This window comes from Myodes glareolus, chromosome 11 (genome assembly GCF_982192425.1).
Source record: "Myodes glareolus chromosome 11, mMyoGla1.1, whole genome shotgun sequence".
In the NCBI taxonomy this organism is placed as follows: Eukaryota; Metazoa; Chordata; class Mammalia; order Rodentia; family Cricetidae; genus Myodes; species Myodes glareolus.
Window position 1 is genome coordinate 88,568,456 of NC_142036.1, and position 26,903 is coordinate 88,595,358.

General features: G+C 42.5%; 1 protein-coding gene across 1 annotated transcript; it reads right to left on the bottom strand.

Moving 5' to 3' along the window:
* Positions 1-1,778: 1,778 nt before the first annotated feature.
* Positions 1,779-25,092, bottom strand: Sypl1 (synaptophysin like 1). The gene is made up of 5 exons (XM_085697758.2): positions 24,923-25,092; positions 14,539-14,663; positions 11,864-12,071; positions 4,197-4,388; positions 1,779-3,086 (listed from the first exon to the last, which is right to left on the bottom strand). The coding sequence occupies exons 1-5, from the start codon at positions 24,989-24,991 to the stop codon at positions 2,952-2,954; spliced, it is 729 nt and encodes a 242-aa protein (XP_085553884.1). The 5' UTR covers positions 24,992-25,092; the 3' UTR covers positions 1,779-2,951.
* Positions 25,093-26,903: the final 1,811 nt, after the last annotated feature.

The window sequence follows — 26,903 nt, forward strand, 5'->3', positions numbered from 1 at the left end:
TATCAGTAGGTAAAAATGAGCATGTGATGTTTATGCATAACAGTAATAAATAATTACAACTCAACTTAGAATATAATCTAATGTAACTATGTAAACAGCATGAACACTTTTGAGACTAAGTATAATCTTATATCTTTATGTGGAAAACAAAACTATTGAGAAACATAGAAGATATAATTGCAGAAACATACCATGTTTATAAATACAAAACTGTGTCATTATAAACTTATTAATTCTTCACAAGTGGATTTATAAACACAGTGCAATTGTGTACAAATGTTACCTCACAAAGGTCTTTAGGAACTTGACAAGCTGATCCTAAAATGTATACAAGAATACATGACTTCACCATGGCCAAAACCACTGTGAAAAACTAAAAGCCAGGGGAAGATGGTCACATACCACTGAGAGGAACAAACACATGACAGAACACAGTAAAAATACAAGCCAGAGAAGGGAGAAGCTGCAGCCTATGTAAATGCCGCGGGGTTACACCAAGATGATGTGGGGCACTGCTGCATCCACAGCAAGAAATTCTCACAGAAGAAAACCCCGGCAGCAACAAGCATCGGCCAGAATACTCATTTCTGAGCTATCTGTACCAACTGCATCTCAGAAGGGAAAAAAAAGGCTATTGCTGTAATGTTCTTTTTAAATCTGGCAATTGATCAGTATATTATACATTCACGTATTTTTGGAATTATTACATAAAAACTTCTAATTGTGCCCCAAACATAAAATATGTACTGCTGCCCTTTCCTTTTGCAGATTAAAAATGATCTTTATCATGTGAACTTTATTTAAAAAATAAAAACAAACATTAGTGATAAGTCTATCTCTAAAAAGCTGTCCACAGCTGATCTCTGGGAAGTGGAAGCTTGTATTGAGTTTGTCCTACAAATTGTCTCTGTAATGTTCACTAAAGAGCAGGTAGAGGGGGCAGGAGTCCTTCCTAAATTCATTCTAATTTCAGTAGCTACCACTTTATTCCACTCACCTTATCAATATCTACCACCAACAGAAAAACAAACAGTCACACCTAGGTCTGGTTAAGAGAAATCAAACTGTAAATACTGCAAAGGGAGAGGCTTGTATGCTTGAGGCTCTTCCTGCTTCCCCAGGCCCCGGCACTCCAGGCTAACAGTCTAGACGTAGCTAACATTTAGAGGACTTACCCTGCTGAACGTGGTTTCACAGACATTTGCTTTTCATATACTTTTTGAGGTCAGTTTAAAAAGACACGAGTACTTTGCCTGCCTGTGCATATATGTGCACATGTGTAGAGCCTGTGGAAGTCAGAAGACAACACTGGATCCCCCTGGAGTTATAGTTGGTTAACAGCTCCAGTGGAAGAGCAGCCGGTGCTCTCCAGCCCAGCCTAGCCTTGGGACTCCGCGGGTAGCCAAGGATGACCTTAAACCGGAGTGCTGACCTTAGAGGCTTGGGCTGCCACAGCTGGATTATGCAGTGCAGGGGATGAAAGCCAGGACCTTGTGTATGTAAGACAAGCAGTCTACCCAGTGGGCTATATAATAAGCAGCTGCATTATATAGCAATCTCAATCATAATCTTTGCTATTTGTCTGACCAATTAGAAAATGTGCATCAGGAAACAACTGAAGAGTTATAAATGTTTTCAAGTGAGAATGAAGCCCAAAGCACTGCAGTCTGTTCTGTTCCCGGACAAGCACTGACCACTGCTGCAAGTCTACCTCCTGCTCAGGACACCAGTGTGACCCTGAGGCTGAGGGCTCTCTGTGACAGAACAACCGGGCACGCTTTATTTTAACTTCTTTATTGTTTGCGGTATTAAACACATATTCTTACACAGCTGCTTTGCCATGAATAAAGCAACAGAAATAAGGCACTATCTCAAGATGTGCCTCACACGCACACATCATCTTATAAGAACAGAAGTCTGGATCCCTGTACAACAAAAGCACTGTATTCTGAGCATACCCCAATGTGTGGAAGGACAGCACACACACATCCAGCTTACTTAGGTTCCTTTATGAGCATAATTCCTTAATCATCTTTCTGTGGAATAAGAATGAATATTAAGAAGTATGAAATCTGAACAGCATTTATTTTCACCATATCAATGTTAAACTCAGGAGAAGCAACTTCATTGACTAAATGTTTCAAAAGTAAAAGGCAACCTTAATTTTTAATGACCCTATAACTAGGGTCTTGAAGAAAAAGGTAGATTTTTATCCCTTGGCATGAACAAGGGCATCAAACAAGGATCACTGAGAATGCCTACATATATAAAGCCATCGCTGGGAACGATGATCTCACACAGCAAGCCTAAGAAACCACCGGGAATGACTGCAACAGAAGCACCAAGTTAACACTGCGCGTTTGTTAGAATTCCCAAGTCCTTGCTCCTAAAACAAACTCAGTATACCTAATAAGTACAGCAGGTCATTTAGAAAAAACATTTAAAATATTTACTCAGTCTTTGCAATTCAATTTTTTTAACATGAACAATATTCATATATAAAATTGTACTAATTTTTTTCTAAATACAAATTATGCAGTCAAGGTTTTCTTAAACAAGCCAAGCCTTAGGGATATGATGTGTACAAACTAACAGTAGTGTATATTCCAAACTCATTCTTCCTATATTATGATATGACATAACTTTTCTGAATGAAGGTTTATATTAAGGCTTAAGGTGTAAACACTTTAGAAGGTAACTTAGTGAATTTACTGTTCACTTAAAAATAAGTATCATCTCATAACAGGTTCCTGAATGTTCAAACTTACATGTACAAATACATTTACATCTTACATTTCTAGAAAAGGCACATTTTATATAGAAAAGCAGCAAAATCTTAAACCCACCAATTTACTGAAAAAAAACCATTACTTTTTATTAGAAACAATAATGCTTCTCAAGATGTTGGCAACAAAGCATAGTATAGCACACATTTCATACAGTATATTTAATTATATTCCAGAAGGGGGTGGGACGCCTCCTTGGCTGTGGGAAGCTGACGTATTTGATGGACTATGTAAGCTGGTCTCCTTGTACACAAACCAAGCATTTCCTCCCCAAAGTATCATATTCAGAAAGCCAAAGATCTATGAAAGAGGAAAACAAATATAAAAACCTAATGTTTGCTTTAAACTACATATAAATTAGAATAAAAACAAAGTCTATACATACAGCCCATCGTACAAATTTTGGATGCATAATAATTTATTATACCCAACGTGCTAACCTCTAAATCTGTAACATAAAACAACAAGAAACGGCAACCTTTTCTTTCTGCACATGGGTTCCCATTTGAGAAAAGTAACTTTAGACTCTCACGTTCCTTCCATTCTGAATGGCTAGAACCTCATTTCCCTCCCTCTTCTGACTGCCCTTCGCTATTCCAACAGCTGCAGCCAGAAGTGTACTCTCCACACCCTGCACTGACTGGCATGCACGCAGGACTTGGTGAACCTACCTACCGTGTTTAACAAGGTCCTTCAGCATCAGTGACGGTGACTTACGAATAAGAGTGCGGTAAGAAGCTGAGGAACTATGGAACTAAAAAACTTTACCTTTTGTGTGTAAGTGCACTCACAGCACTGCCTGTCTATAAATACTGGCTTTTACATCACAGAGTTATTATCAAGAACATGGGTAAACTGCTTTATAAAGTAATACTAACTTCATCTTATGGAAAAGTATTTTCTGGCAAGTCTTCCAAAACAGAAAATATTCAATGTTATTGGCAATTGAAGTTTGATGAACAGTAGAAAAATATTTAATGAATCAGACATTATTAAATTTTACAGATTTGAGAAACTTTAAAAGTGTCAGTTCTATGTTCTCTAAGTAAACCAGACTTAAGAGAACAGTGCAAAGTCAGATTTGGTCCAAAAGCTGTCTCCTCAGAGGAACATAGCACACACATTTCTCAGCCGTACAACGAAGCTAACAACTGCTTTTCATTTTCCTCTCAGAGTGGCTGAGTAACTTCAGATACTATAGCACAATGGCTAGCACAAAATTTCAATAAAAGTTACCATTGTTAGTGTCTTTTAGTCTCTCGGTTACAGGTTACACTTTTCATAAGTATATATATGCTAATTAGAATCCACATGTTTCAGTAAGAATTTATTCACAGAGATGATTAAAAGTTACTTTCTTAAATGTTGTTCTAATAAATGAAGTACACTGTGCAAGCAACAGATACTTACCACAGACACATTCAGGGATCCCATACTAGTCACAGAGTCAAAGTAACAGAAGGCTTCTTGTGGCTGCCGACAAGGAGCAAGTTCCTTAATAATATTCTGTCCGGTAGCTATTTTAATATCTGTAAGAGCTTTAGCCCAGGCCGAGGAACTCACCAACCACAAAAAAGTGGCAACAAGAGTAACAATAAAGTCCTAGAGCAAAAATAAGCTTCGGTAAGTGGGCAATCAATTTAAAAGCAACACAATTCCTACAAGCAATAAAGAAATCAGGATTATGTTTAATCCCATAGTATCTATGGTCCTCATGATAGACTTTATTTAAAAGGTCGCATTCAGTATAATCATTATTGGTGTTTACTGTTTCTAGAGCACCATGACAGAGACACAGTAAGACTAAATCATCTCCTTAGAAGTATACAACTTAGCTGGGCATGGTAGCGCACGCCTTTAATACCAACACTTGGGAGGCAGAGACAGCAGATCTTTGTGAGCTACGGCCAGCCTGGTCTACAGAGCGAGTGCCAGGACAGGCTCCAAAGCTACACAGAGAAACCTTGTCGCAAAAAAAGAGAAATCTACAACTTAAAACTTTATTTTTGAGGCAGTGTTTTGCTAGTCTTGACAAAGTTACCTCAGAGTAACCGTCCAGATGTAATTTGGCACGTGTGTGCACGCCTACAGGAACACATGGAGAACATTTCAGATAGGCTGTGTAGCCAGCAAGCCCCCAGGATCACCTATCATCTCTGCACACATGCCCTCGCCCAAATACCACATGCGTGCTGGAGATCTGAACTCAGACCCAGCTCTCACAAGGGCTTTCATCTGCTGAGCCACCTCTCTAGCCCCAAAGTCCACTTCTTATGCAAAAAGGCCAAGTTTTCTAAACTGTCTCCACAGCCTCAGGAATATACTGAGTCCTCCTTTCCCCTACGGAAACGATAACAACACTTTCCATCATCTTTTTGTTTTGTTTTGTTTCTTGAGATACAGTCTTGCAATGTAGCATTGGCTGGCCTGGAACTAAGAGATCTGACTGCCTCTGCTTCCTGGGAATTAGAATGCTGGGGATTGAGGGTGTGCACCCCCAGACAAGTTTCCATCCCATCATCTTTTAAGTCTCTGGCCCAGCTTAGACCTATAAACAACCCTACCATTTCTTCTTTTTCAGTTACCCACTTCACTCCCACCATTACTTGAATTACTTATATTCGAAGTCATAATTCCTTGCACATACAATATGAACCCCTTCCCATGTGCAGTTAAAATTCTCAGTCTTGTCAAAAATAATTCTCCAAGGGACGGATTACTGAAGTGGTTTAAAAAAAAATAAAAGAACACAAACCAGGGGCTGGAGAGATGGCTCAGAGGTTAGAGCACTGGCTGCTCTTCCAGAGGTCCTGAGTTCAATTCCCAGCAACCACATGGTGGCTCACAGCCATTTATAAGGAGACCTGGAGCCCTCTTCTGGCATGCAAGCATACATGGAAGGAATGTTGTATTCATAATAAATAAAATATAAAAAAAGAACACAAACCAATCTTTTAAGTTTAAGAATGTTCAGTAGGGGCTAGAAAAATGGCTCAATGGTTAAGAGCATAGGCTGTTATTTCTGAGGACCCGAGTTTAATTTCCAGCACCCACAGGGTGGCACCTAACTTCCTCTAATTCCAGATTCTGGGGATCTGACACCCTCTTCTGGTCTCTGTGAACCCTACATGCATGGGGTACACAGATACACATGCAGGCAAAATACCTATACATAGAAAATTTTAAAAAATTATAGGGGCTTTAATTAGGGAGGGGAAGAAAGGGGAATACAGAAGGAGGGTAAAATAATAGGATGTCTGAAGTTATCAGGAACCGTATCATTATCTAACCACATAAAATCAGAGAGAGAGAGAGAGAGAGAGAATAAAAGAAATTTCCTATTTAGGTCAACAATGTTCCCTCAAGAGACAAGAACCAGAGACTTGCTAACAGAAACTCTAACACCAAGCCCAAGAGTTGGTCAGCGTTGTCCAATAGACTCCCAAACATTACAGGCTATGGCTGTTGCCCCTGGTTGCCCCTGGAGATGCAAGTTAAGTTCCCACTGCTGACGACACTGCATTTCTGACACAGAACCCAGAAGACCTGCACTAGGGGAGCAGAGCAGCTGACCAGAAAGGCTCCTCCCTACAGACGAGCTCTCATGCCTCAGTAGGCACTGTGCACACTTCCAAGGGAGGAAGGCAGCCAACAGTCCTAGTCAGCTCTGCCATGAACCACAATGACCAGAGGGAAATCGTGCCTGGTACTGGAAGCCTACCCAACTACCCAGAGCCAGAGAAAGCATGGATCTTGATGGTAACCTACAACTGTCACATGACTAAATAAGCCAACCTAACTCCTAACTACATTCTAAATATCTACCTCTATACCCAAAGACATCACAGAAAACCACAACCAATACATTTGTAACACATCTCCTGCATCCAAGGTTCAGGGATCCCGAGAAGAGGAGACAAGAAGACTCTAAGAGCCAGAGGAAAAGGAGTTTGCTGTGAGATCATGCCTCCTAGAATGTCAGAGAAACTACACCCATCAAGTCTTATGGACATGGCTGCCTAAAGATCTGAACAAGGATGACCCAAATAGACAAGCTCTTATGGAAGGAGGGAAGCTCAGGTCTAAGCCGAGACAGGGAACTCTCAGAGTAGGAGAAATCGTCTTCCCAATGAAGAGGCCCCTGACTGCTTAATTTAACGGGTCAGTCCTGAAATTACCCACATACAAGCAACATTATATGAACTGAGCAAGTTCTATTTACATACTTAGGGGAAAAAAGGAATAACAATCAAATCAAAGAGGCCATGAGAGAGAGAGTAAGGGGGATAAAGAGGGGGGGTTGGAAGTAGCAAAGGGAAGGGGGAATGATGTAATTATAATTTCAAAAATAAAATACCACTACAAAAATTTAAAAGACAATGTTCATTTTATTAACAAAAAGATGAAACAGTACCTTTAGAAGTTCAGAGGTTTTCTACTGAATCCTGTTAATTATTACATTCTCAAAAACATGAAGGTTTTAATACTTTAGTTTTTTTTTTTTTAACAGAAATAACAAGACGAAGAAAAAAAGAAAAATCTCCTTACCCAATCTTTTCTGCCAGGGAAATAAAATATTGCCCACTGGACTGGTTTCAAAGACCTAAACACTGAGAGTATGAGTCTGTGCAATACAAGTCTCACCGTATTTGGTCTTCCTGTGAACTAATGAACTAAATGGGAATTTAGTTATAAATAATAGCTTTGATGCTCCTCTACGCATATAAGATATCAAGGCATCCGCTCAGGTTTGTTAGCAACAGAAGTCAGCTCCAAACGAGTTCATCCAAACCCAGAAATGAGTTCTTAGCTTATCACTGAAGAATTCTTAAAAAAAATAATAATACAATTAAATTCTAATTATCTTGGACCAGGGATATGGTGCAACAGATAAAGGTGCTTGTCACCAAGGCTGACAACCCGAGTTCGATCCATGGAAGGAGAGAACAAATCATGCAAGCTATCCTGATCTCCACATGTGCACCACTGCACGCATATGCACACACGTGTACACAAATGGAAATAAATGCAAACTTTTTAAGAGTCCTTACTTATCTCACCAGCCTCCTTTTAGCCATACGATGTACGGTATTTGTGCTCAGAGGACAAACTAAGGGCTAACTATACAAGCATGGCTGCTTGCAGCACTTGAGCTCTCCCTGCCTCTGCAGCCGACCCTCTTCCCTGCACACCTGTCCTCTGCAGCCGACCCTCTCCCCTGCACTCCTATCCTCTGCAGCAGACCCTCTCCCCTGCACTCCTATCCTCTGCAGCCGACCCTCTCCCCTGCACTCCTATCCTCTGCAGCAGACCCTCTCCCCTGCACTCCTATCCTCTACAGCAGACCCTCTCCCCTGCACTCCTATCCTCTGCAGCCGACCCTCTCCCCTGCACACCTATCCTCTGCAGCCGACCCTCTCCCCTGCACTCCTATCCTCTGCAGCCGACCCTCTCCCCTGCACTCCTATCCTCTGCAGCCGACCCTCTCCCCTGCATTTCTATCCTCTACAGCAGACCTTCTCCCCTGCACACCTATCCTCTGCAGCAGACCCTCTCCCCTGCACTCCTATCCTCTGCAGCCGACCCTCTCCCCTGCACTCCTATCCTCTGCAGCCGACCCTCTCCCCTGCACTCCTATCCTCTGCAGCCGACCCTCTCCCCTGCATTCCTATCCTCTGCAGCCGACCCTCTCCCCTGCATTTCTATCCTCTGCTGCAGACCCTCTCCCCTGCATACCTATCCTCTGCTCTACTTCTGCTGCACACAGACATTTCCTAAGAACATCTTGTCTTTTGGAAACCTGATAAAATGTCACACTAAAAACATTCCCTCGACAATAAAGTTACAGCTTTGACCAAAATATGTCAAATGTCTTAATTTTCAGTTATTTTCTTCCTTTTGAATTCTTGGCTAAAACATCTGTTTTTCTCCTGGTTATGCTTATTTTCTGTGTGTGTGTGAATATAAGTGCCTGTCTGTAACGTATGTGTGGAGGCAGATGGCCAGTTCAGAGACTCCGCTGTGTGCTGGGCTGCACACCTGTACTGAGGTGAGCTCAGGCCCTCAGGCTCACATAGCAAACACTTTTCCAACGCAGTGCAGCCATCTTCCCAGCCCACAGGCTATGCTCTTGAAATCTGATTTGCCGACATTTAGATAAAGGTATAACATCCACCTAATCTCAAAAGTAGTAACTTTTCTAAACATGGAGCACAAAATAAACTGAGAGACTACTGTGGTCCCAGGACGTTATACCCGTCCTCCCAGACTCTGCACACAGCAGACCACGACAACTGTTCCACCCGAGGGCTCCAGTGCAGCAACCTGCAGCTTCTGGGCTCCAATGGGTAAGTTAATATGATTCATCAAAGATTTAAGAACTTGGAAATCCTTTTTTCTATGTTTTATTTTTGATATTCCTGACTTGTTGCACCATTAAATCATCTGCTACTTTATACATAAAGTACTATACTAAAAAAGAAAACAGACTCAAAAATCTGAACCTGAAATACTTAAAATACTTTAGTACAGAATTGAGAATAATGTTAATTAACAACAAACTTGTAACTTACCCTTGTTACATTTAAAATTTGGGTATATAAAAATTTACTTTTATTATTTTAAATTCTATGTGTGTGTGTGTGTGTGTGTGTGTGTGTGTGTGTGTGTGTAGGGAGGGGAGGGGACGTCATTAAAGGGTACTTCATCCCTCTGGAGTCAGAGCTATGGGGAGTTGTGAGCTTCCTAATATGGGGACTGGGAAGTGAACTCAGGCTTTCTAGAAGAACAGTATGTGCTCTTAACTGCTGAGCCATCTCTCCAGCTTCCGAATTTTACTTTTATAAACAAGAAATATCCATTTTCTTGGCATGGTAGTACAGACCTGTATTCCCAGCACTTAAGAGCAGAGACAGAATACCAGAAGGTTTAACATTATCTGTGGCTAGCTAGCAGGCCAGTCTGTCTCAAAAACAGCAAAACAACAACAAAAAATAAGAACTCATCCTATGTTATACTAGCAAAAACCACTAATGAAACCAACTGTGAAATATCTATATGACCAATAACATCACTCTAATACAGAAAAATACTTCTGACTCCCTAAATGATACACAACTAGATTGTTTTACTTTTATCATAAAGAAAACACTCTAAAATATGGTACATTTACACAATGGAGCACTACACAGCAGAAAAAAAAATAACGACAGGGCTGGAGAGATGGCTCAGTGGTTAAGAGCACTGGTTGCCCTTCCAGAGGTCCTGAGTTCAATTCCCAGCAACCACATGGTGGCTCACAACCATCTGTAATGAGACCTGACGCCCTCTTCTGGTGTGCATACATGGAGGCAGAATGTTGTATACATAATAAATAAACCTTTAAAAAAAAGAAAGAAAACATTATAAAAAAAAAAAACGGTATCTTGAATTTTGCAGGCAAATGGATGGAGCTAGAAAACATTATTTTGAGTGAGGTAACCCAGACACAGAAAGACAATTATCACATGTACTCACTCATAGTGGTTTTTAAACGTAAATCAAAGAAAGTCAGCCTACAAACCACAATCCCAGAGAACTTAGACAACAATGAAGACACTAAGAGAGACTTATATAGATCTAATCTACATGGGAAGTAGAAAAAGACAAGATCTCCTGAGTAAATTGGGAGCATGGGGACCTTGGCGGAGGGTCAAAGGGGGGGGGGGAAGAGGCAGGGAGGGGAGCAGAGAAAAATGTAAAGCTCAATTAAAAAAAAAAAAGAAAGCATTCTACAAACTAGATCTTAATACTGACTTAAGTGCAGTAATTTTAAATTATTAGACAAAATACAAGAAAGGGTTGCTTTATTTAGTAAAAAGGAATTTGTTGGTAAAACGAAATGCAAAACAAAACAAAAATCTCTTTACAAATGAAGACTTTTCCCCAGCACTCAGGAAGCAGAGCCAAGTGGCTCTCTGCGTTCGAGCCTAGTCTAGCCTCAAGAGCAAGTCCCAGGACAGTCAGGACTACACAGAGAAACACTGTCTTGAAAAACAAAACAAACAAGCAAAAAATTAAAAATATTATCAGCATGACCAATCTAGTCACTTTTTAAGGCAAAGCCTGAGCTGTCCAAAGCTATAGATTCCTAATCTGTAAGGAATAAACACTTCAAAATGTAATTAATAGCCAAAAATATTTACGGAAACAACCAGCTTTCTTATGCTTTTCCAGAAAAGAAACAGAAAACATACATGTTTAAAAAATGATTTTGTTCTTTACTTACCATTTACATTCTATAATCCAAGCAGCAAAAGTTAAAAATAAATTGGTAAATATAACTTATCTCAAAAATTCCTTCATATTAAAGCAGCCTTTTCCTTAAGGTAAATTCACGACTTCTTTGAAGACTTCAGTACAAATGACGAGCATCACGTAAGACCCTCCACACTGACTTTACAGTTATTTCTTTGTAGAGGAGATCTAACACAAAACCATGGCGTATCTCTGGACTTGCCCCTGATAATCCAGGAAGGACAGCCTATTCCCTTATTCTTGAAGATTATTTTATTTCTAGATCAGCAGAATCTGAATCTCTAAGAAAGGTATGAAGATTTCAAGTCCAAATCCTTTGTTGGCATCTCAAAGGATCCACTGTAACTCGCTGATACCGGGGATAAGAATTATCTGGGTCAGAATTTTGCATAAAAGCAGCCATATACAATGCATGCATAAGGCGTCGAGTATTGCTAGACAATGTTTTATTTAAAAAAGTCAGATCTGATCTTTGGGCCACACTTTACTGATAAAGAAAACAGAGCTCACTAAAAACTGGTGGTGGCATAAAAGGGGTTTTGAGGAAAGAGAACAAAGATGAGAAGCAGAAATGCAACCTGCAACTCTTCAAATTAAAGACATCAATTTCTTAACTTTTAGCTACTTAAAACTTATGGATTTATCAAATATTCAAGAGTTTTCCAGGTTTATAAAAAATTAAAACCAACTCTCTTAAGAATAAACAGGCTATGGAAATTGGGCTAAGGCTGATGACTGAAGCGAGTTCTCCTCCGCTTCCACAGAGCAGCAGGATCACTTACAATCATGGTCAGTTTGCGGCTCTCCCGGTAGAGGCTGGTGTAGCCCACATAGAGCACCAGGGCAGCCATGCAGTAGAGGAACACGAAGACCGCAAAGGTGACGTAGAACTGCGCAGAGGAGGAGTAGTCGCCTATGAGGACGTGGTCCTCCCACGTCACATTACACACGCTGCCACCCGACTGCGAGTGGAAGGACGCCCGGTTCAACCTATAAAAAAAATACACAAACCATTGGACTCCAGCAGAGAAATACTGACATTTCAAAATAAATTCCCAAATATACTAAAAACATTCTCTTTTTAAAAAATATTCAAATACTTAACTAAACCAAAAACTTCTTACTACATGGACCCAGAAATTTGTTCAGTAATATGTTTATGACAGATTCACTATAAATGGAGTCCAACAGTTTTAACATTATTTCCATTCTAGGAGGAGAGGTCTGGGCCACTAGTTATAGGAAAACCAATGACAATCTTCTTCTTCCTTTTTTTTTTTTTCTTTTTTAAAGATGCTGTCAACCAACCTGGAGACCCAGCTTTAATTTTTATTTCATGTGTGTGGATGTTTTGCCTGCATCAATGTCTGTGTACCACCTGTGTGCCTCATGGCTGAAGAGGCCAGAGGAAGGCAACAGATTCTCTGGAACTGGAATTCAGACAATTGTGAGCCATGTATGGGTGCTGGGAATTGAATCTGGGTCCTTGGAAAGAGCAGCCAGGGCTCTTAACTGCTGGGCCATCTCTCCAGCCCCACAAGTCATATTTAAACCTTGATTAATTAGTTGCTAAAGGAAAATTCACACTGCCTTACATTTACTCACTTGTAAATTATAAACCCAATTGTCATTAAGGACGATGGTTACTGTAACCAAACGAGTAAGTGGCAGAAAAGATTAGATGGTTACTGAGCGCTCAGGATACACAGACCTTTAATGTAATATTTTATTCATAGAGCGCAGCAGTGCAGGCCTTTGGTCTTAGCACACAGGGAATAGAGAGAGAGGCAGATCTCTACAAGTTCTTGGGCCAGCCTAGTCTACACAGCAAGTTACTGACTAACAAGGGCTATATAGTGAAATCTTGCCTCAATTTTTTTATTTATCAAAATATCCTTAAAAGATTATACTTCCAATTTATTGGACAGAAAATTGAGTCTTTGTGAGATATCAAGTAAAGCCAAGCAGAGACACAGATGTCCCCCACAGACCTTCCAGTGGAAACAAAGTCACACGAAAGAGACCTGCGCTGCTATGCGCCTCTCAAAGTCCTCTAAACGTAAAATACATATGGTTTTATACTTGAGAAACAGTATACTTTGTGTATGTCTTAAAATGACACAGAACACTATTAGTTCAGGAACTGCAGAAGCATGCGGAATGTGTGTTTTGATAAACCGAGTTTGCTCACTAACAGAATAGTCTCTACTTTCCTCCATTTCTGATCTACTATCATATGACAGAATGTCAAGACAATCACAGTATTATATGTTTCTAAACGTCCACTTTCTGCTATCATTTGATCTATCCCCCCCATCCCTCTCTACCTCTCTCTCTTTTGAGACAGGGTTTTCCTATGCTGCCTTGGAACTTGTAATGTAGACTGAGGCAGTCCTCCTGAGTGCTGACATTAAAGGCATGTGCCACCACACCTGCCTCGCTGCTGTGATTTTAGTGTGATAAGTCTTATGTCAGCTCATGTAATGAACGCTTGGCTCCCTGGTGACACTATCATGGCAGGTCCTGGAAACGTCAGCAAGGGGTTTTGCTGGAGGAAACAGGGCGTTTGGGACATGCTTGTTTCACCAGGAGATGAAGAGCTGCCTTTGCCACAAACTCTCTTTGTCGTGATTCTGCCCTAGGTCACAAGGCTGACTTACTACCATGGTACAGCCTCTCAAAACTGGGCCAAAGCAGTTCTTCCCTCTCTCATTTCTGTAAGGATTTGGTCTCAGAGGCTAGGAAGTAATAAAAAAACCTCCCCTTTGTATATTTTCTTCATCAGACACCAGTCAAAGTTTGCAGACAAGTGATGTGGGATTCCCATCTACCTGTGAATATGTTTTACTGCCACTGGTTAATAAAGAAGCTACTTTCAGCCAATGGCTTAACAGAGTAAAGCTAGGTAGGAAATCCAAACAGATGTAGAGAAAGCAGGCAGAGTCAGAGAGAAGCCATGTAGCCACCACAGGAGACAGATGCACAGGAACCTTGCTGGTAAACCACAAGCCTCATGATAAAATAGAAAATAATAGAAATGGGTTAATTTAAGATCAAAGAGCTAGTTACAAATACACTTAAGCTATTGGCCAAACAGTATTGCAAATACTATAGTTTCTGTGTGATTATTTTGGATCTGGGTGGCCAGGAACAAACAGTCTCCATCTACAGACAAGTACTGGTCTGTACCATAGTCTAAGTAAAAACTCACAAGTGAAGATCCAAATCCAAACTATTCTACCACCTTCCATGAGCAAAGGCTGGAGACTATGTCCCAGTTCACGCAGGTGAGAGCTGAGGCAGGCAGGGTCTGCTCCCCAGACCCCCTTGGGATGTCCTCCTGCCTTGGCTTCCCAAGTGCTGTGACTGCAGAGTACAGGCCTTTGCCACTGAGTCCAGACCAGCTGTCAGAACCTAGTGACTAAATATGGAGTTAAACAACTAAAAGATAACTCACCTGAATGGGTAGCCAAAAGCTGCTGTAATCGTCTTATTCGCAACACCTTTAGAAGGACAACTCACTTGAATCTCTGTTTTGCCCTTAAACCCGCCACAGGTGGCAAAAGCAAAGATGGAAGCAAACTACATAAAATGAGACCAAAACACAGAAAAAAAAGAGAAACATTACTATACCAAACAAAAGTCATTAAGACATAAGTACACTAATCATTAAACGCTGGCTCTCAAGTATTCTAGAAATTACTAGCCATATGCTAAAAACATTACAAAATGTGAGTCTATTTTCCTGAGTATATAAAATACAGTAGCCCAGACAATATGAAATTCAGAGAAGACTTTCGGGGCTTTGTGGCAGAGGCAGGACTGCTTTGAGTTCAAGGCCAGCCTGGTCCACATAGATGCAGAGAATTCCAGGACAGACAGATAATAGAGACCCGTTCTCAAAAACAAACAAAAACACAAAGCAAAGAAATTCAAATAAGACTCATTTTTCTCTATCAAAATTTTAAACAGGGGTAAAAGGAAGGCATTTTTGTTTGGGGCTCAAGTGATTGGTATACTGCTGGAAACGAGAAGTTGTATAGGATGAGACTCTTCTAACTCATGAATGTGTGAAATATCACTGTCAAGTATTTTTGGGTTTCAATACATATGCTTAAAAATATAATAATGCTTCCTTAAATTCTATTTATAACAGAGGAAACCCAGAAGCATGTTACGTATCGCTAGAGAGTCACATAAACTAGAATTCATTTATACAACAGGATAAACTTTTAATTACTAAAATATTAGAGATTATTTAATAGCAAAGCACATGCTCATAACATACAGAATGTTCATATAATACAGTATATATGTATCTGCATCTACACACAAAAAAGGTACAACTTTTTTATTAAATTTTTACTAAAATTTACATGAAAATTTTAATAGTGGTCGTTTCAGTACAACACAAGATACAAGATTTAATTGCTTTTTGTCTTCTAAATTTTTTCCACAATAAAAATACTTTGCTTTGGGTGCTATCATAACTAAAAATTCAGTAATTCAGTAAATGTCAATAGTTCTTTTTTTCAAAATACATGTGGAGCCTACCCATCACCTCCTAATCTAGATGACTATACATTACCTCTCGGCTGGAGTCTGCACTAACAGCCTCAATTCCGATTCCTTCTTTGCCACACTTCAGAGCCCTGCAGTGTGAACACATGTGTGAGGCAGACTACCTTCCCTGGGCTGAGCCCTGCAGTGTGAACACATGTGTGAGGCAGACTACCTTCCCTGGGCTGAGCCCTGCAGTGTAAACACATGTGTGAGGCAGACTACCTTTCCTGGGCTGTGAGCCCTGCAGTGTAAACACATGTGTGAGGCAGACTACCTTTCCTGGGCTGAGCCCTGCAGTGTGAACACATGTGTGAGGCAGACTACCTTTCCTGGGCTGAGCCCTGCAGTGTGAACACATGTGTGAGACAAACTACCTTCCCTGGGCTGAGCCCTCAAACACCCTTTACTTCCCTCATGTTTTTAACTCTGTTACACTGATTGCTATTTTCCCGTTACCTTAACTTTCTATACACTTTTTATCTGGGGGCTAGTCACTAAGCAACTTCTTCAGGGCCTTCCTTTGCTGTTTCCTCTGCCTGAAACATGTCCACTCCTGCACGTAATCTTAGCAGAGCTGTTCTCCTTCATCGCCCTCCTCTAACACTAACCCCTTGAGTGCTGGAAGCACAGGCAGGAGCCACTATACCCAGCACGTGTGTCTCCCATGCCACGTGCTAGAGACTGAATCCAAGACCTTGAGCAAGCTATGGCACATGCTCTACCACTATACCCTCAATCCCTCCCCCCCCCCCCACATTTTGGAGACTTAAAGGGCATGGGACCAATATAACCACATGACTGAGCTTGGAAGTGGAACTGTGGAGGCCAGTAGTCATGAGAGAGCCAGAGGCTGTAAGATTAATACAGCGCTGGCCAGTAGCTGAAAAGAACCTCAGAAGCCCTGAACCCAAAGACTTTGATTCTTTCCACATAGAAACCATGACGTAATAAATATCTGTGGTTTTAAGTTGCTGTGCTGGGGCAGTTTACTATACAGTGATAGATAACCAAGTAAAGGGCTAATCAATACATGGTTCAAAGGAGCCACAACCTAAATGAAAAAGCCTTTAAAAAGGAAAACCTGTAACCATGCAGAATTATCTAAGGCACTAACTATAAAACAGTTAATTTCAACTACAGAAGAAAGTTTAAAATTAAAAGTCAATTTTTGAATACAGAGCAAGGTACAAAGTAGATGAAATGCTTGTAATAAAAATGTTACAGAACTAGAGAGATGGCTCAGTGGTTAAGGGCACTTGCTGCTCTTCCAGAGGTCCTGAGTTCATTTCCCAGCAACCACATGGTGGTTCACAGCTATCAATAGTGGGACCTGATGCCCTCTCTGGCATAAGGCTGTACATGCAGATGGAGCACTCATAAACATAGAATAAATAAATAAATAATCTCTAACAAAGGTTTCCAAAGATCTAAGAGGAGACCCTTTCTCGTACTGAGCCTTCTCTATGAATGCTCACAGCAATACTGTTTATATCCAAGGGGAGGAGAAAGCAGCAGGAAAACTGACCATAGAAGCACTCTTACAGGGCAAACCAAATGAGATACCCTAGCTACCATCCTGTTCCCTGCCCTCTTGCAGTGTCCGCAAGCCATTTAAAAAATTTATGTGAGCGAGTCAAGAGTTTTGCTTATATGTGTCTGAGTACCACAGGATTGCCCGGTGACTCAGAGGTCTGAACAGTGTGATAGATCTCGGGAACTGGAACCATGAATGGGTGTGAGCTGCCGCACAGGTGCTAGGAATCAAATCTGGGTCCTTTACAAATACAAGTGCTTTTAATAGCCGAGCCATATCTCTAGCCCCTCATTCTTAAAAATCAAAACAAAACACCATAAAGAAAAAAGTTACAAGAACTACAGCTTACCAAATCACTATAAAGGAGTTGAAGAAACCTAATGCTGAATTAAAAAAAAAAAATCAGGTTGTGTAAAATTATACAGAATATGAAAACTTTCAAAAAAGTTCGTTAAAGATAAAGATCACTTTGCAAATGAGGCTGGCCTTCAACTCACAGAACTGTGTCTTCCTGTCTCCACGTCCTATGCTCTGGTTTACACCAGCATATTTAGTCTAGAGCCATTTAAAAGATGTTTGTATCACATCTACAACACTTTGTTTAGGCCCTTACTGGTTTTCACAGGACTCACTCAACAAACTTTTGCTGTTTCTAATTTCATTCCAATCAGCACACATCTTCCATTGTGTGGGCTCTAAAGCTACAGCATCCAATGAAACAGCCACCAGACACCAACGGTTGCTGAACTGTGAATGCTGCCATCTAAATTGTAACATGCTGTAAGTGTAAAATACATAAACTGGGGCTAGGAATGTAGTCAGCTGTTGTCATAGCTCGAGTTTCTATTGCTACAACAAAACACCATGACCAAAAGCAAGTTGGGGAGGAAAGGGTTTATTCAGCTTACACTTCCCCATTGCTGTTCATCACCAAAGGAATCAGGACAGGAACTCAGGCAGGGCAGGATCCTGGAGGCAGGAGCTGATGCAGAGGCCATGGAGGAGGGCTGCTTACTGGTTTGCTTCTCATGGCTTGCTCAACCTTCCTTCTTAAAGAACCCAGGACGGACAGCACAGGGGTGGTACCACCCAACACGGTCTAGGCACTCCACCATCAATCACTAATTAAGAAAATGCCTTATAGCCAGATCTTAAGGAGGCATTTCTCAACTGAGGTTCCCTCCTTTCAACCTATGGTTTGTATGGCAAACTGACGTAAGATTAGCCAGCACGGTTGTTAAGGTACAGCCCAGTACCCCATAAACTAGATATAGTGGTGCAGTCCTGTAATGCTAACATTCTGGGGGTGAAGAGGGCATCAGAAGGTCAAGGTTATCTTTGGCTACACAGCAACTTCAAGGTCACAAGACTGTCTCAAAAGACAAAAAGAAAAAAGAGATGATATAATGGGTTAAGCAAAGCATTAAAATTAACTTCACCTTTATGGCTAATACAAAATTAAATTACTCTGTAACGTATGTTTTTGTTTGCTGTGCTTTACTTTTTGGACAAAGTTACTTTAGAAATGATGTCACACTAATCTGAAATAGCAACCTGATCACGTAGCCTGGTTTAAAGGGAGTCCTCCAATGCTTTTCGGGTCTGTGTTTAAGAAACAAATTAAACACCTGCCACAGTTGTCATGAATGGCACAGCTACTGCAACCACAACCTTTTCTTTCCAGATTTAGCTGAACCACGCTCTCTATGAGGTACTGTTATGACTGACACACTCAACTTTTACTGCTTCTGGAACACACCAGGACTTATGCTAAGTTGTATGCACACACTCTACCTAATTCACTGAGGCCGGACTACCGACCTCCTGGACCGCTACAGACACTAGTCTATACCGCACTAACTCTACCACTAGAATTTTCCTTGTGCATTTTGTTAGGTAACCAAGACTTTGGTTTTTTAATACAGAAATTAGAGAGCATTGTACTATCCTATCAAGTGCTGCTTTCATGCTAGTAATTCTTGTATTCTTTTTACCCAGAAAAAGGAACAAGGTGCACGTTTATAATAACTGAAATACCCAAGGTAATTATTTGAGTAACCATACAACACTCTATTTTTATTGTACAGAATGTCTGACCAAGATTAGAAGTTATATACTAGCTGAGAGTGGTGGTACATACCTTTAATTCTAGCACTTGGGATGCACAAGCAAGTGGATTTCTGAGTTTGAGGCCAGTCAGAGCTACATAGCAAGTTCCAGGCCAGCCTGGGCTGTATAAGACCTTGTTTCAAATAACAAAAACCTAAACAAACAAAACCCCACCAAAACAGTAAGTTATATCCTGGCTGCCCACCAGTAAAGCCTGACTATGCTAGACTTGCATACTTCTTTCAGTATTTATTTTTAAAATGTGAATTTATCATTAAACTTGGGATGCTGCACATAAATTTGGGCTTCCTGCTTTTCCTGAGCACACATGGGAAAGCTGAAGATAACACAACATCAGAACCACACTCTCACAGAAAGGCAGTCGTACAGAACAGGAGTGACATTAAAAACAGGGCTGCCGCTTTCCAGACGGGCTCGCTCTCTGGTGTCTTGACAATCTGCAGGAAGCACGTTATACCTGGTAAGAATACTATTGTTTTTCCAGTCCCTCACTTTTCCTGAGGTGCTATGAACACGATAGTCTGTAACACAGTCAATAATGAACGACAATAATTCCTTGTCCCTTGTGAAATTTACTTTCCTCCGCTAACCAAGAATGAAAGCACAGACATGGAATTCTCTCTTCAGCTGAACGTCTTCTCAAACATTTTAACTTTTAAAAAAATTATTATTATTAGGGCTGGAGAGATGGCTCAGAGGTTAAGAGCATTGCCTGCTCTTCCAAAGGTTCTGAGTTCAATTCTCAGCAACCACATGGTGGCTCACAACCATCTGTAATGGGGTCTGGTGCCCTCTTCTGGCCTGCAGGCATACACACAGACAGAATATTGTATACATAATAAATATTTTTAAAAAATTATTATTATTAGTTTTTCGAGACAGGGTTTCTCTGTGTAGCTTTGGAGCTTGTCCTGGAAATCGCTTTGTAGGCCAGGCTGGCTTCAGACTCAGAGAGATCCCCCTGCCTCTGCCCAGCTACATTTAAACTTCCACTCACACAGTTTTAGAGTAATTAGAACTTTACTGCTGGGCCTGCATGTTAAGAAGGTCGTATGTGGATGCAGTGGACTAGCTATGTTCTGAATCCTACACCTGGAAGAACAGAGCAATAACCTCACTTATTTTCTCGTTTTTAGTGTTCATATATCCAATGTGAGTATCCCTGTCTAGACAGGTTTATGGAATAAAGTAGCTGTAACCAAATGAACCTTTACAAAATGGATAAGTGGTCTGAAACTATGTGCTAGGATGTGTGGACTGATAATACATTCACATACAAAAGAACTAGAAGTCACACTGTGAGATAAAAACAGATTCTACTTTATCAAACTAGAAAAAAATGATTGCAATATGAGGATTTAAAAAATATAAGCTAGCTGTGGTGGTACATATTTTTAATTCTAGCACTCAGGTGTTGGGAGCAGAAAGATCAGGATTTCAAGGCCAGCCCCAGCTACAAATCAAGTTTGAGGCCAGCCTAGGCTACCTGAGACCCTACCTCAAAGATGTACGAAAGAAAACAAAATAAATGAATGCAAATTTTCTCTAAATGTACATTATGTCCTAGGGTACTATCATTACAATGTATACCCAAACTACAGATACATAGAGGGCTTTGTGCAAAAATGTTTACACTGATAAAATATTTTCATGTAGGAAAAGCCTGGGGACACCCGATATTTTCAGTAAACTACCTATCCCATTGACAGTCACAGTACTATCTCCTATTCATATACTTTGCTTATTCTCAGAATTCTACTGAGGATCCTGAGCTCCTCTAAGAGGGAGAGGAAACAAAGTACTTCTAGATCCTCACTGCCACCCAGTGTCATCATCAAACCAAAGTTATCTATCTGCTTAAATTTCTTCATGTTTAATATTTTGTTTTGAAAGGAACCAACTGAAATATTTAGAAATACACCTGGAAATCTACTGCGTGTGTGTACCTTTGCTGTTCTTAGTAAGTCATACACTAAGAGCACTGACATCTCAGCTTACTCTCAGAACGAGCAAGAGATCAGTATCAGAGTGCTTACTCCCCCTCTCCACTTCTACAGGACAACCACACACACCTCCACAACCCTGCAGGATTTAGATTCCTGAGGCACAGCTGAACTGACTATTCTTTTCTGATTCTCAATTACTATGCTGGCATTTGTGCCATCTTTACCATTAAACATGTTTGGTTGAGCACAGAGCTGTAAATCCCCAAGGAATATAAACATATTTACTTTAAAATCATTTTGAAAGCCAGTGGTTCAGCTGCTGTAAGATGCTGGCCACCAAGCCTTGTGACCTGAATCCCATCACCAGGTCTCACATGGTAGAAGGAAAACCAACTCCAGGATTTTATCCTTTGACCACACGTGATAAATAATAATTTTCAGGTTTTTCAATTATTTTCATGACCTCTGGAGTAAATTAGCATCTTCACTGTTGATATGACTGGCTGGGTTGATAAGAGTATGTTTTATTATGGAGAACTAGTAGAATTTGTAAACACTTGATAAAAATTGGTTTTCTTCCTATGTTTCAGGGTATCTGATGCAGGCTCAGTATGTTTTTCTCCCCAGCAGGGAGACTGGCCCAATCTCAGTTGTCAGGTGTGTGCACTATCCTGTGCATGCCCATGTTAGGGTCCTTCTGTTGTTCTCAGTCGCACTGTTTGAGGCAGGTTCTCACTGAACCGGGAACTTATTATTTCTGCTACACTGGCTGGCCAGTGAGCCCCACCTGTCTCCATCCCACAGCACTGAGATTACAGATATACACCTGTTGGGTTTCTGCAGCAAGCGCTCTGTCCACTGAGTCAATTCCCCAGTCTCTCTGCCTATCTCCTGACATACTCTATCTACATCACACCCCCAGAGGCTTTTACTCTACTGTTTCTGGTCCCCAACAACGTTTTGGTTTTTTTTTTTGTTTTTTTGTTTTTTGGTTTTTTTTTTACAGTAAAACATTCATCTCAGCCTGCAGACCCCTGAGAGTTCCCAAGACTCTTAACTTACAAAGGTCAAAATTACTTTTGTAATAACACCAAGACATTATTTATTCTAGAACATTGACACCTGCACTGATTGAGCAAATGGACTGATGGGTAAAAGGGATGGGCTTTAAAAAAAAAATCAGCAGTATTAGCAGCTTTGGGGAAAAAGTTCACTTAAGAATGGTTGATGGCCAGGCAGTGGTGGTACATGCCTTTAATTCCAGCACTCAAGAGGCAGAGATAGGCGAATCTCAGAGTTTGAGGCCAGCCTGATCTACAGAGTTAAGTTCCAGGACAGCCAGGGCTACACAGAAAAACCCTGCTGTGGGAGCTCCTTCAGCCAAACCCTGCCTCAAAAAGCCAAAAGAAAAAAAATGTTGGATGAAGCAGTAAAAATGATTAAACCCTGAGCCCTAAATCTTATGAGTTTGAGAGAAGCGGAAAACACAAAGGTTTTTGTTGCATATCAAATGATAATGGCCGGCTCTAGAGAAAGTATTTAAACTAGTTTCATTTTTCTTTCTAATACCAACAACTCTGTGTCCCCAAATACTGTCAATCTTCACTGAGTTCATCACCTTCCCAGACACCCACCCACTCAGCCTACACCAAGACTACTCTTGCTAAATGTCATCAAGTCTCCTGACTACAAAAACAAGACACACTTCAGCTCTGATTTTACCCAAGTGCTCCACAGCACCTGACGTTTCTGAGCATTCTTGACTTGAAATTCTAGCAGTGCTGTCAAGATGTTTCTCAACACCCTAATCCTAACCCTTTCTTCTTTGCTGACCTGTATTCTGAACAGTTAGGCTCATATATGCCCCTGCCTTCAGGACACTGCAACTTACATTATGTGAAGGGATTACCAACAACATATCCTGGTTAACCATCCAAATATTTTTCTCTTCCTCTTAATGACTTGGACAATAAGGCCCAAGCCAGAAATATGCTGGTCATCACAAGAATGCTACTTCTCTCCCCATCCTCACAACCGATGTTAGGCACAGGTAATCTCTAAAGCAACAGCTCTCTCTCCGTGGCTGGCCATTTTTTACACTGTTAGCAACACAATGATTCCCCTGAGCGTAACTGGACACTACCCAATACACAGGCTAACACTTGATATCTTGTACACAAAGGGCCAGTTTTTAAGCCTAAAACCTCTGGAGGATCAAGGGCTTCATAATCATCTAGACCCATACTTTTGGCCGGTATGTCCATGTTCCTACCGAGGACTTCTTTATACAACGCTAGGCTGCCTCAACTTTTCCTCCCACTGAACATAAGATCCTTCTGCCTAGAAAGTCACTCCGCATCCCCACCCAAATGACTGTATCCACCCTCTAAGCGTCCTCCCCTCCTGCTTCCTCTACCACACTTCACAAGGAGAGTCAGTACAGAATTTACCATATGGTGTCTTTATATACTCCACGCCATCCAGAACGATCATTAGCACGGTGCTCTGATAGACCTCCTCAAATATTTGTTGGGTAAATATTCAGCACGCCATTAACACAATACAGTCTTATTACAAAGTTACTGCCTGCGTGGTAAAGTCTTCAAAGTGAAGATAGCATTTCCTTACATTTAAGATAATTTCAAAATACAAATTACCCCTACTTCAAAATATTCAAGAAAAACTTGTAAACTGCCTCTTACATTTAAATGAAAACCTAAATTATTAAACTGAATTGCAAGTCTTCAAAGAGACTAAACGTAAGGGATTTTCTCTTTACATTTCTTTGATTTCTCGCCTATACTTTGGAGATTAAATTAACTTTCTTATAAGCTTAAGTTTGTACAAAAAGACACGTGTCTTCTGACAGTTACAAGAAACCGGCACCCGTTCCAGTTTTCATAAAACTAGTGGCAAATAGTGTAAATAGAAAAATCAGAGCATCCTCGGAAAACTTGTGAAGTTCTATGTTAAAACACATGTAGGGAACTGGAATAAATTGTGAAGGAGTTAAACGTTACTGGCTATAAAAACACACTGGGCAAACAAATGCCAACCGCGTAAGTTAACAATTCTTAAAACCGGCACCAAACTGTATAGTGGGCCTCGAAGTGTGAGGAAAATCGCAGTGCTTGGTAAGCTAACTTCAAGCGCCAAGGTCGAACTAGCAAGTCTCCTTTGATGTTAATGATTGTTTGCCAGGGAAAAGGCTGGGAGCTGACTTTCCAAGCAGGATGTTGCTAGAAGTAAGAGAAAACAATCTCGATGTCCTCGGCAGGCAAGGTATTAAATGGGCCGAGCAACGGGATGCGTGTGGGGCAAGGGCCTCGCTCCGCGTCCCTGACCCACACACTATTTTTAGCCCGGACAGCGAAGAGCCAGCGCAGGTCCGCTGCCCGCGGAGGACGCCGACCTCCGGGCGCTCGGTTTCGGTTGGACCGCAGCAGGAAGTCCGGTCTTCCTTTGCGGCTGGCGGTGGAGCTTGAGAGGAAAGCGAGCCGCTCCCACGCCTCCGCGCCGAAGGGCGGCCGGGACAAGCCACGCGCACCCGCGCCTCGACGCCGCCGGCCGCCATCTCCGCCCCGCGGCCTGGGAGCGCGGTCCCCGCCTCCCCGCAGGGCGCCCCCCGCGCCGAGCCGGCCGGGGTCCGTGTCGCTGGTTGCACTCACCCATTCCAGGATCTTGATGAAGCCGAGCGGCTCCTTGAGCGGGTTGAGGTTGATCTGGAAGGCGGACATCCTCTGAAGGAAAGGAGGAAAGAGAGTCAGGACGCGGGGCAGAGGAGGGGAGCGGCGCTACCGGAGCGACTCGGCGGCGAGAACGGGAAGGCGGGGCCGGGGCCCCCCCAAGGCGTGGCAGAGGGGCGTGGCCGGAGGGCCTGCGGGGCGGAGCGTCCTATGGGGCGGGGCGCCCGATGGGGCGTGACCAGAGGGTCTGCGGGGCGTGGCCGGAGGGCCTGCGGGGGTGGGGAGTCCTATGGGAAAGGGCCGGAGGGCCTGCGGGCGTCCTATGGGGCGGGGCGCCCGATGGGGCGTGATTAGAGGGTCTGCGGGGCGTGGCCGAAGGGCATGCGCGGGCGGGGTGTCCGATGAGACGGGGCCTGAGGGTCTGCGGGGCGGGGCGTCTGATGGGGCGTGACCGGAGGGCCTGCGCCGGTGGGAGTTCTATGGGAAAGGGTTGGAGGGCCTGCGGGGCGGGGCGTCCGATGAGACGGGGCCTAAGAGTCTGCGGGGCGGGGCGTCCGATGGGGCGTGACCGGAGGAGCCGCGGGGCGGGGCGTCCTACGGGGCGGGGCCGGAGGGCCTGCGGGGCGGCGGGGCGTCCGATGGGGCGGGGCCGGGTGGCGGTTGAACGTCACTGTGGAGCCTGAGAGGGCGAGCCCGGATAGACGAGGCTGCGAGGCGGTTGGGCAGGGCTGGCTCCTCCCCCGGCCGCACCTGACTCAGCCTGCTGAACCGCTGGCGAACTAAGAAGCCATTGGAAGCCAGGCGTGCGCCGCGCCCCCTTCCCCGAAGCCCGTTCCCTCGCGCTCTCTCTTCGGCGCGCGCGCTCCCTAGGTCCCAGCCTCTCTTCCGGTCTTCCTGCGCCTGCGCAGCGTGGACCTCCACCTTAGCGGCGTTCTGGTTGCTATGCCCCATTGTGGCTGTTGCATCCCTCCCCCGCAACGCCCGCCTCTGTCTGGTTGGTCTTCCCGGATCTCTCAGCCTTGGGACCGGTTTATGAAGTATGAGCGTAGATAACGCTGCACTCGTGTTAAGGGTCCTTAAAATGAGTTTTGGCATAACAACAGACGTCTGGCGAACCCGCCTTGTGTAAGGGTACTTGAAAGTGTGATTCACCAAACGTTTCTGCGGACGTTACTTTTAAACTGTCTACTATCCTGGCGAGGCCCGAGTTTGGGACAGTTTTTATTTTATTTTATTTGTAAAGTTAACTCTTCTTTCATGATTTGCCTTAGACGTCACTATCTCCTTCCACCAGAATGGGAGGCCCATCTAGGCTTTAATTGTCTGGCTTCCTCAGTAGCTTGAGTTTTGGAGAGCTGGAACAGTACCTGTTTTCATGCATGGTAAGATGATTGACACTAACAGCAGAGAAACAGAACTTTGTCTACCATAAGAGGGCCCCAGGACCGGCGTCCAGGTCCTTCCTTGTATTTACTAAATGTTGAATTATTCCATCAGTACTGATCACTTTTAGTTGACGTTTGCTACCACGCTAAACACTTTCTCCTCCCTCGCTTTTTTATTTCTGTGTATTTTGCCCACCGTTTCTTCTTAAGCCCTTTTTTAAAAGTTCTTTTCAGCTGAGGCCTGCTGGATAGGCACCTAGGAGTGGATTATTTAGCTTTTGCTTTATATAAAAATATTGAAAGTAGGGGACTGGAGAGATGGCTCAGAGGTTAGAGCACTGACTGCTCTTCCAGAGGTCCTGAGTTCAATTCCCAGCAACCACATGGTGGCTCACAGCCATCTGTAATGAGATCTGGTGCCCTCTTCTGGCCTGCAGGCATACACGGAGGCAGAATGTTGTATACATAATAAATAAATCTTAAAAAAAATATTGAAAGTAGACTCGATGTAGTTTCAAAATGAGATAGATGCTGACAGGAAGGACTACTGTGAATCTTACGCTTTTATAGGGCTGGAG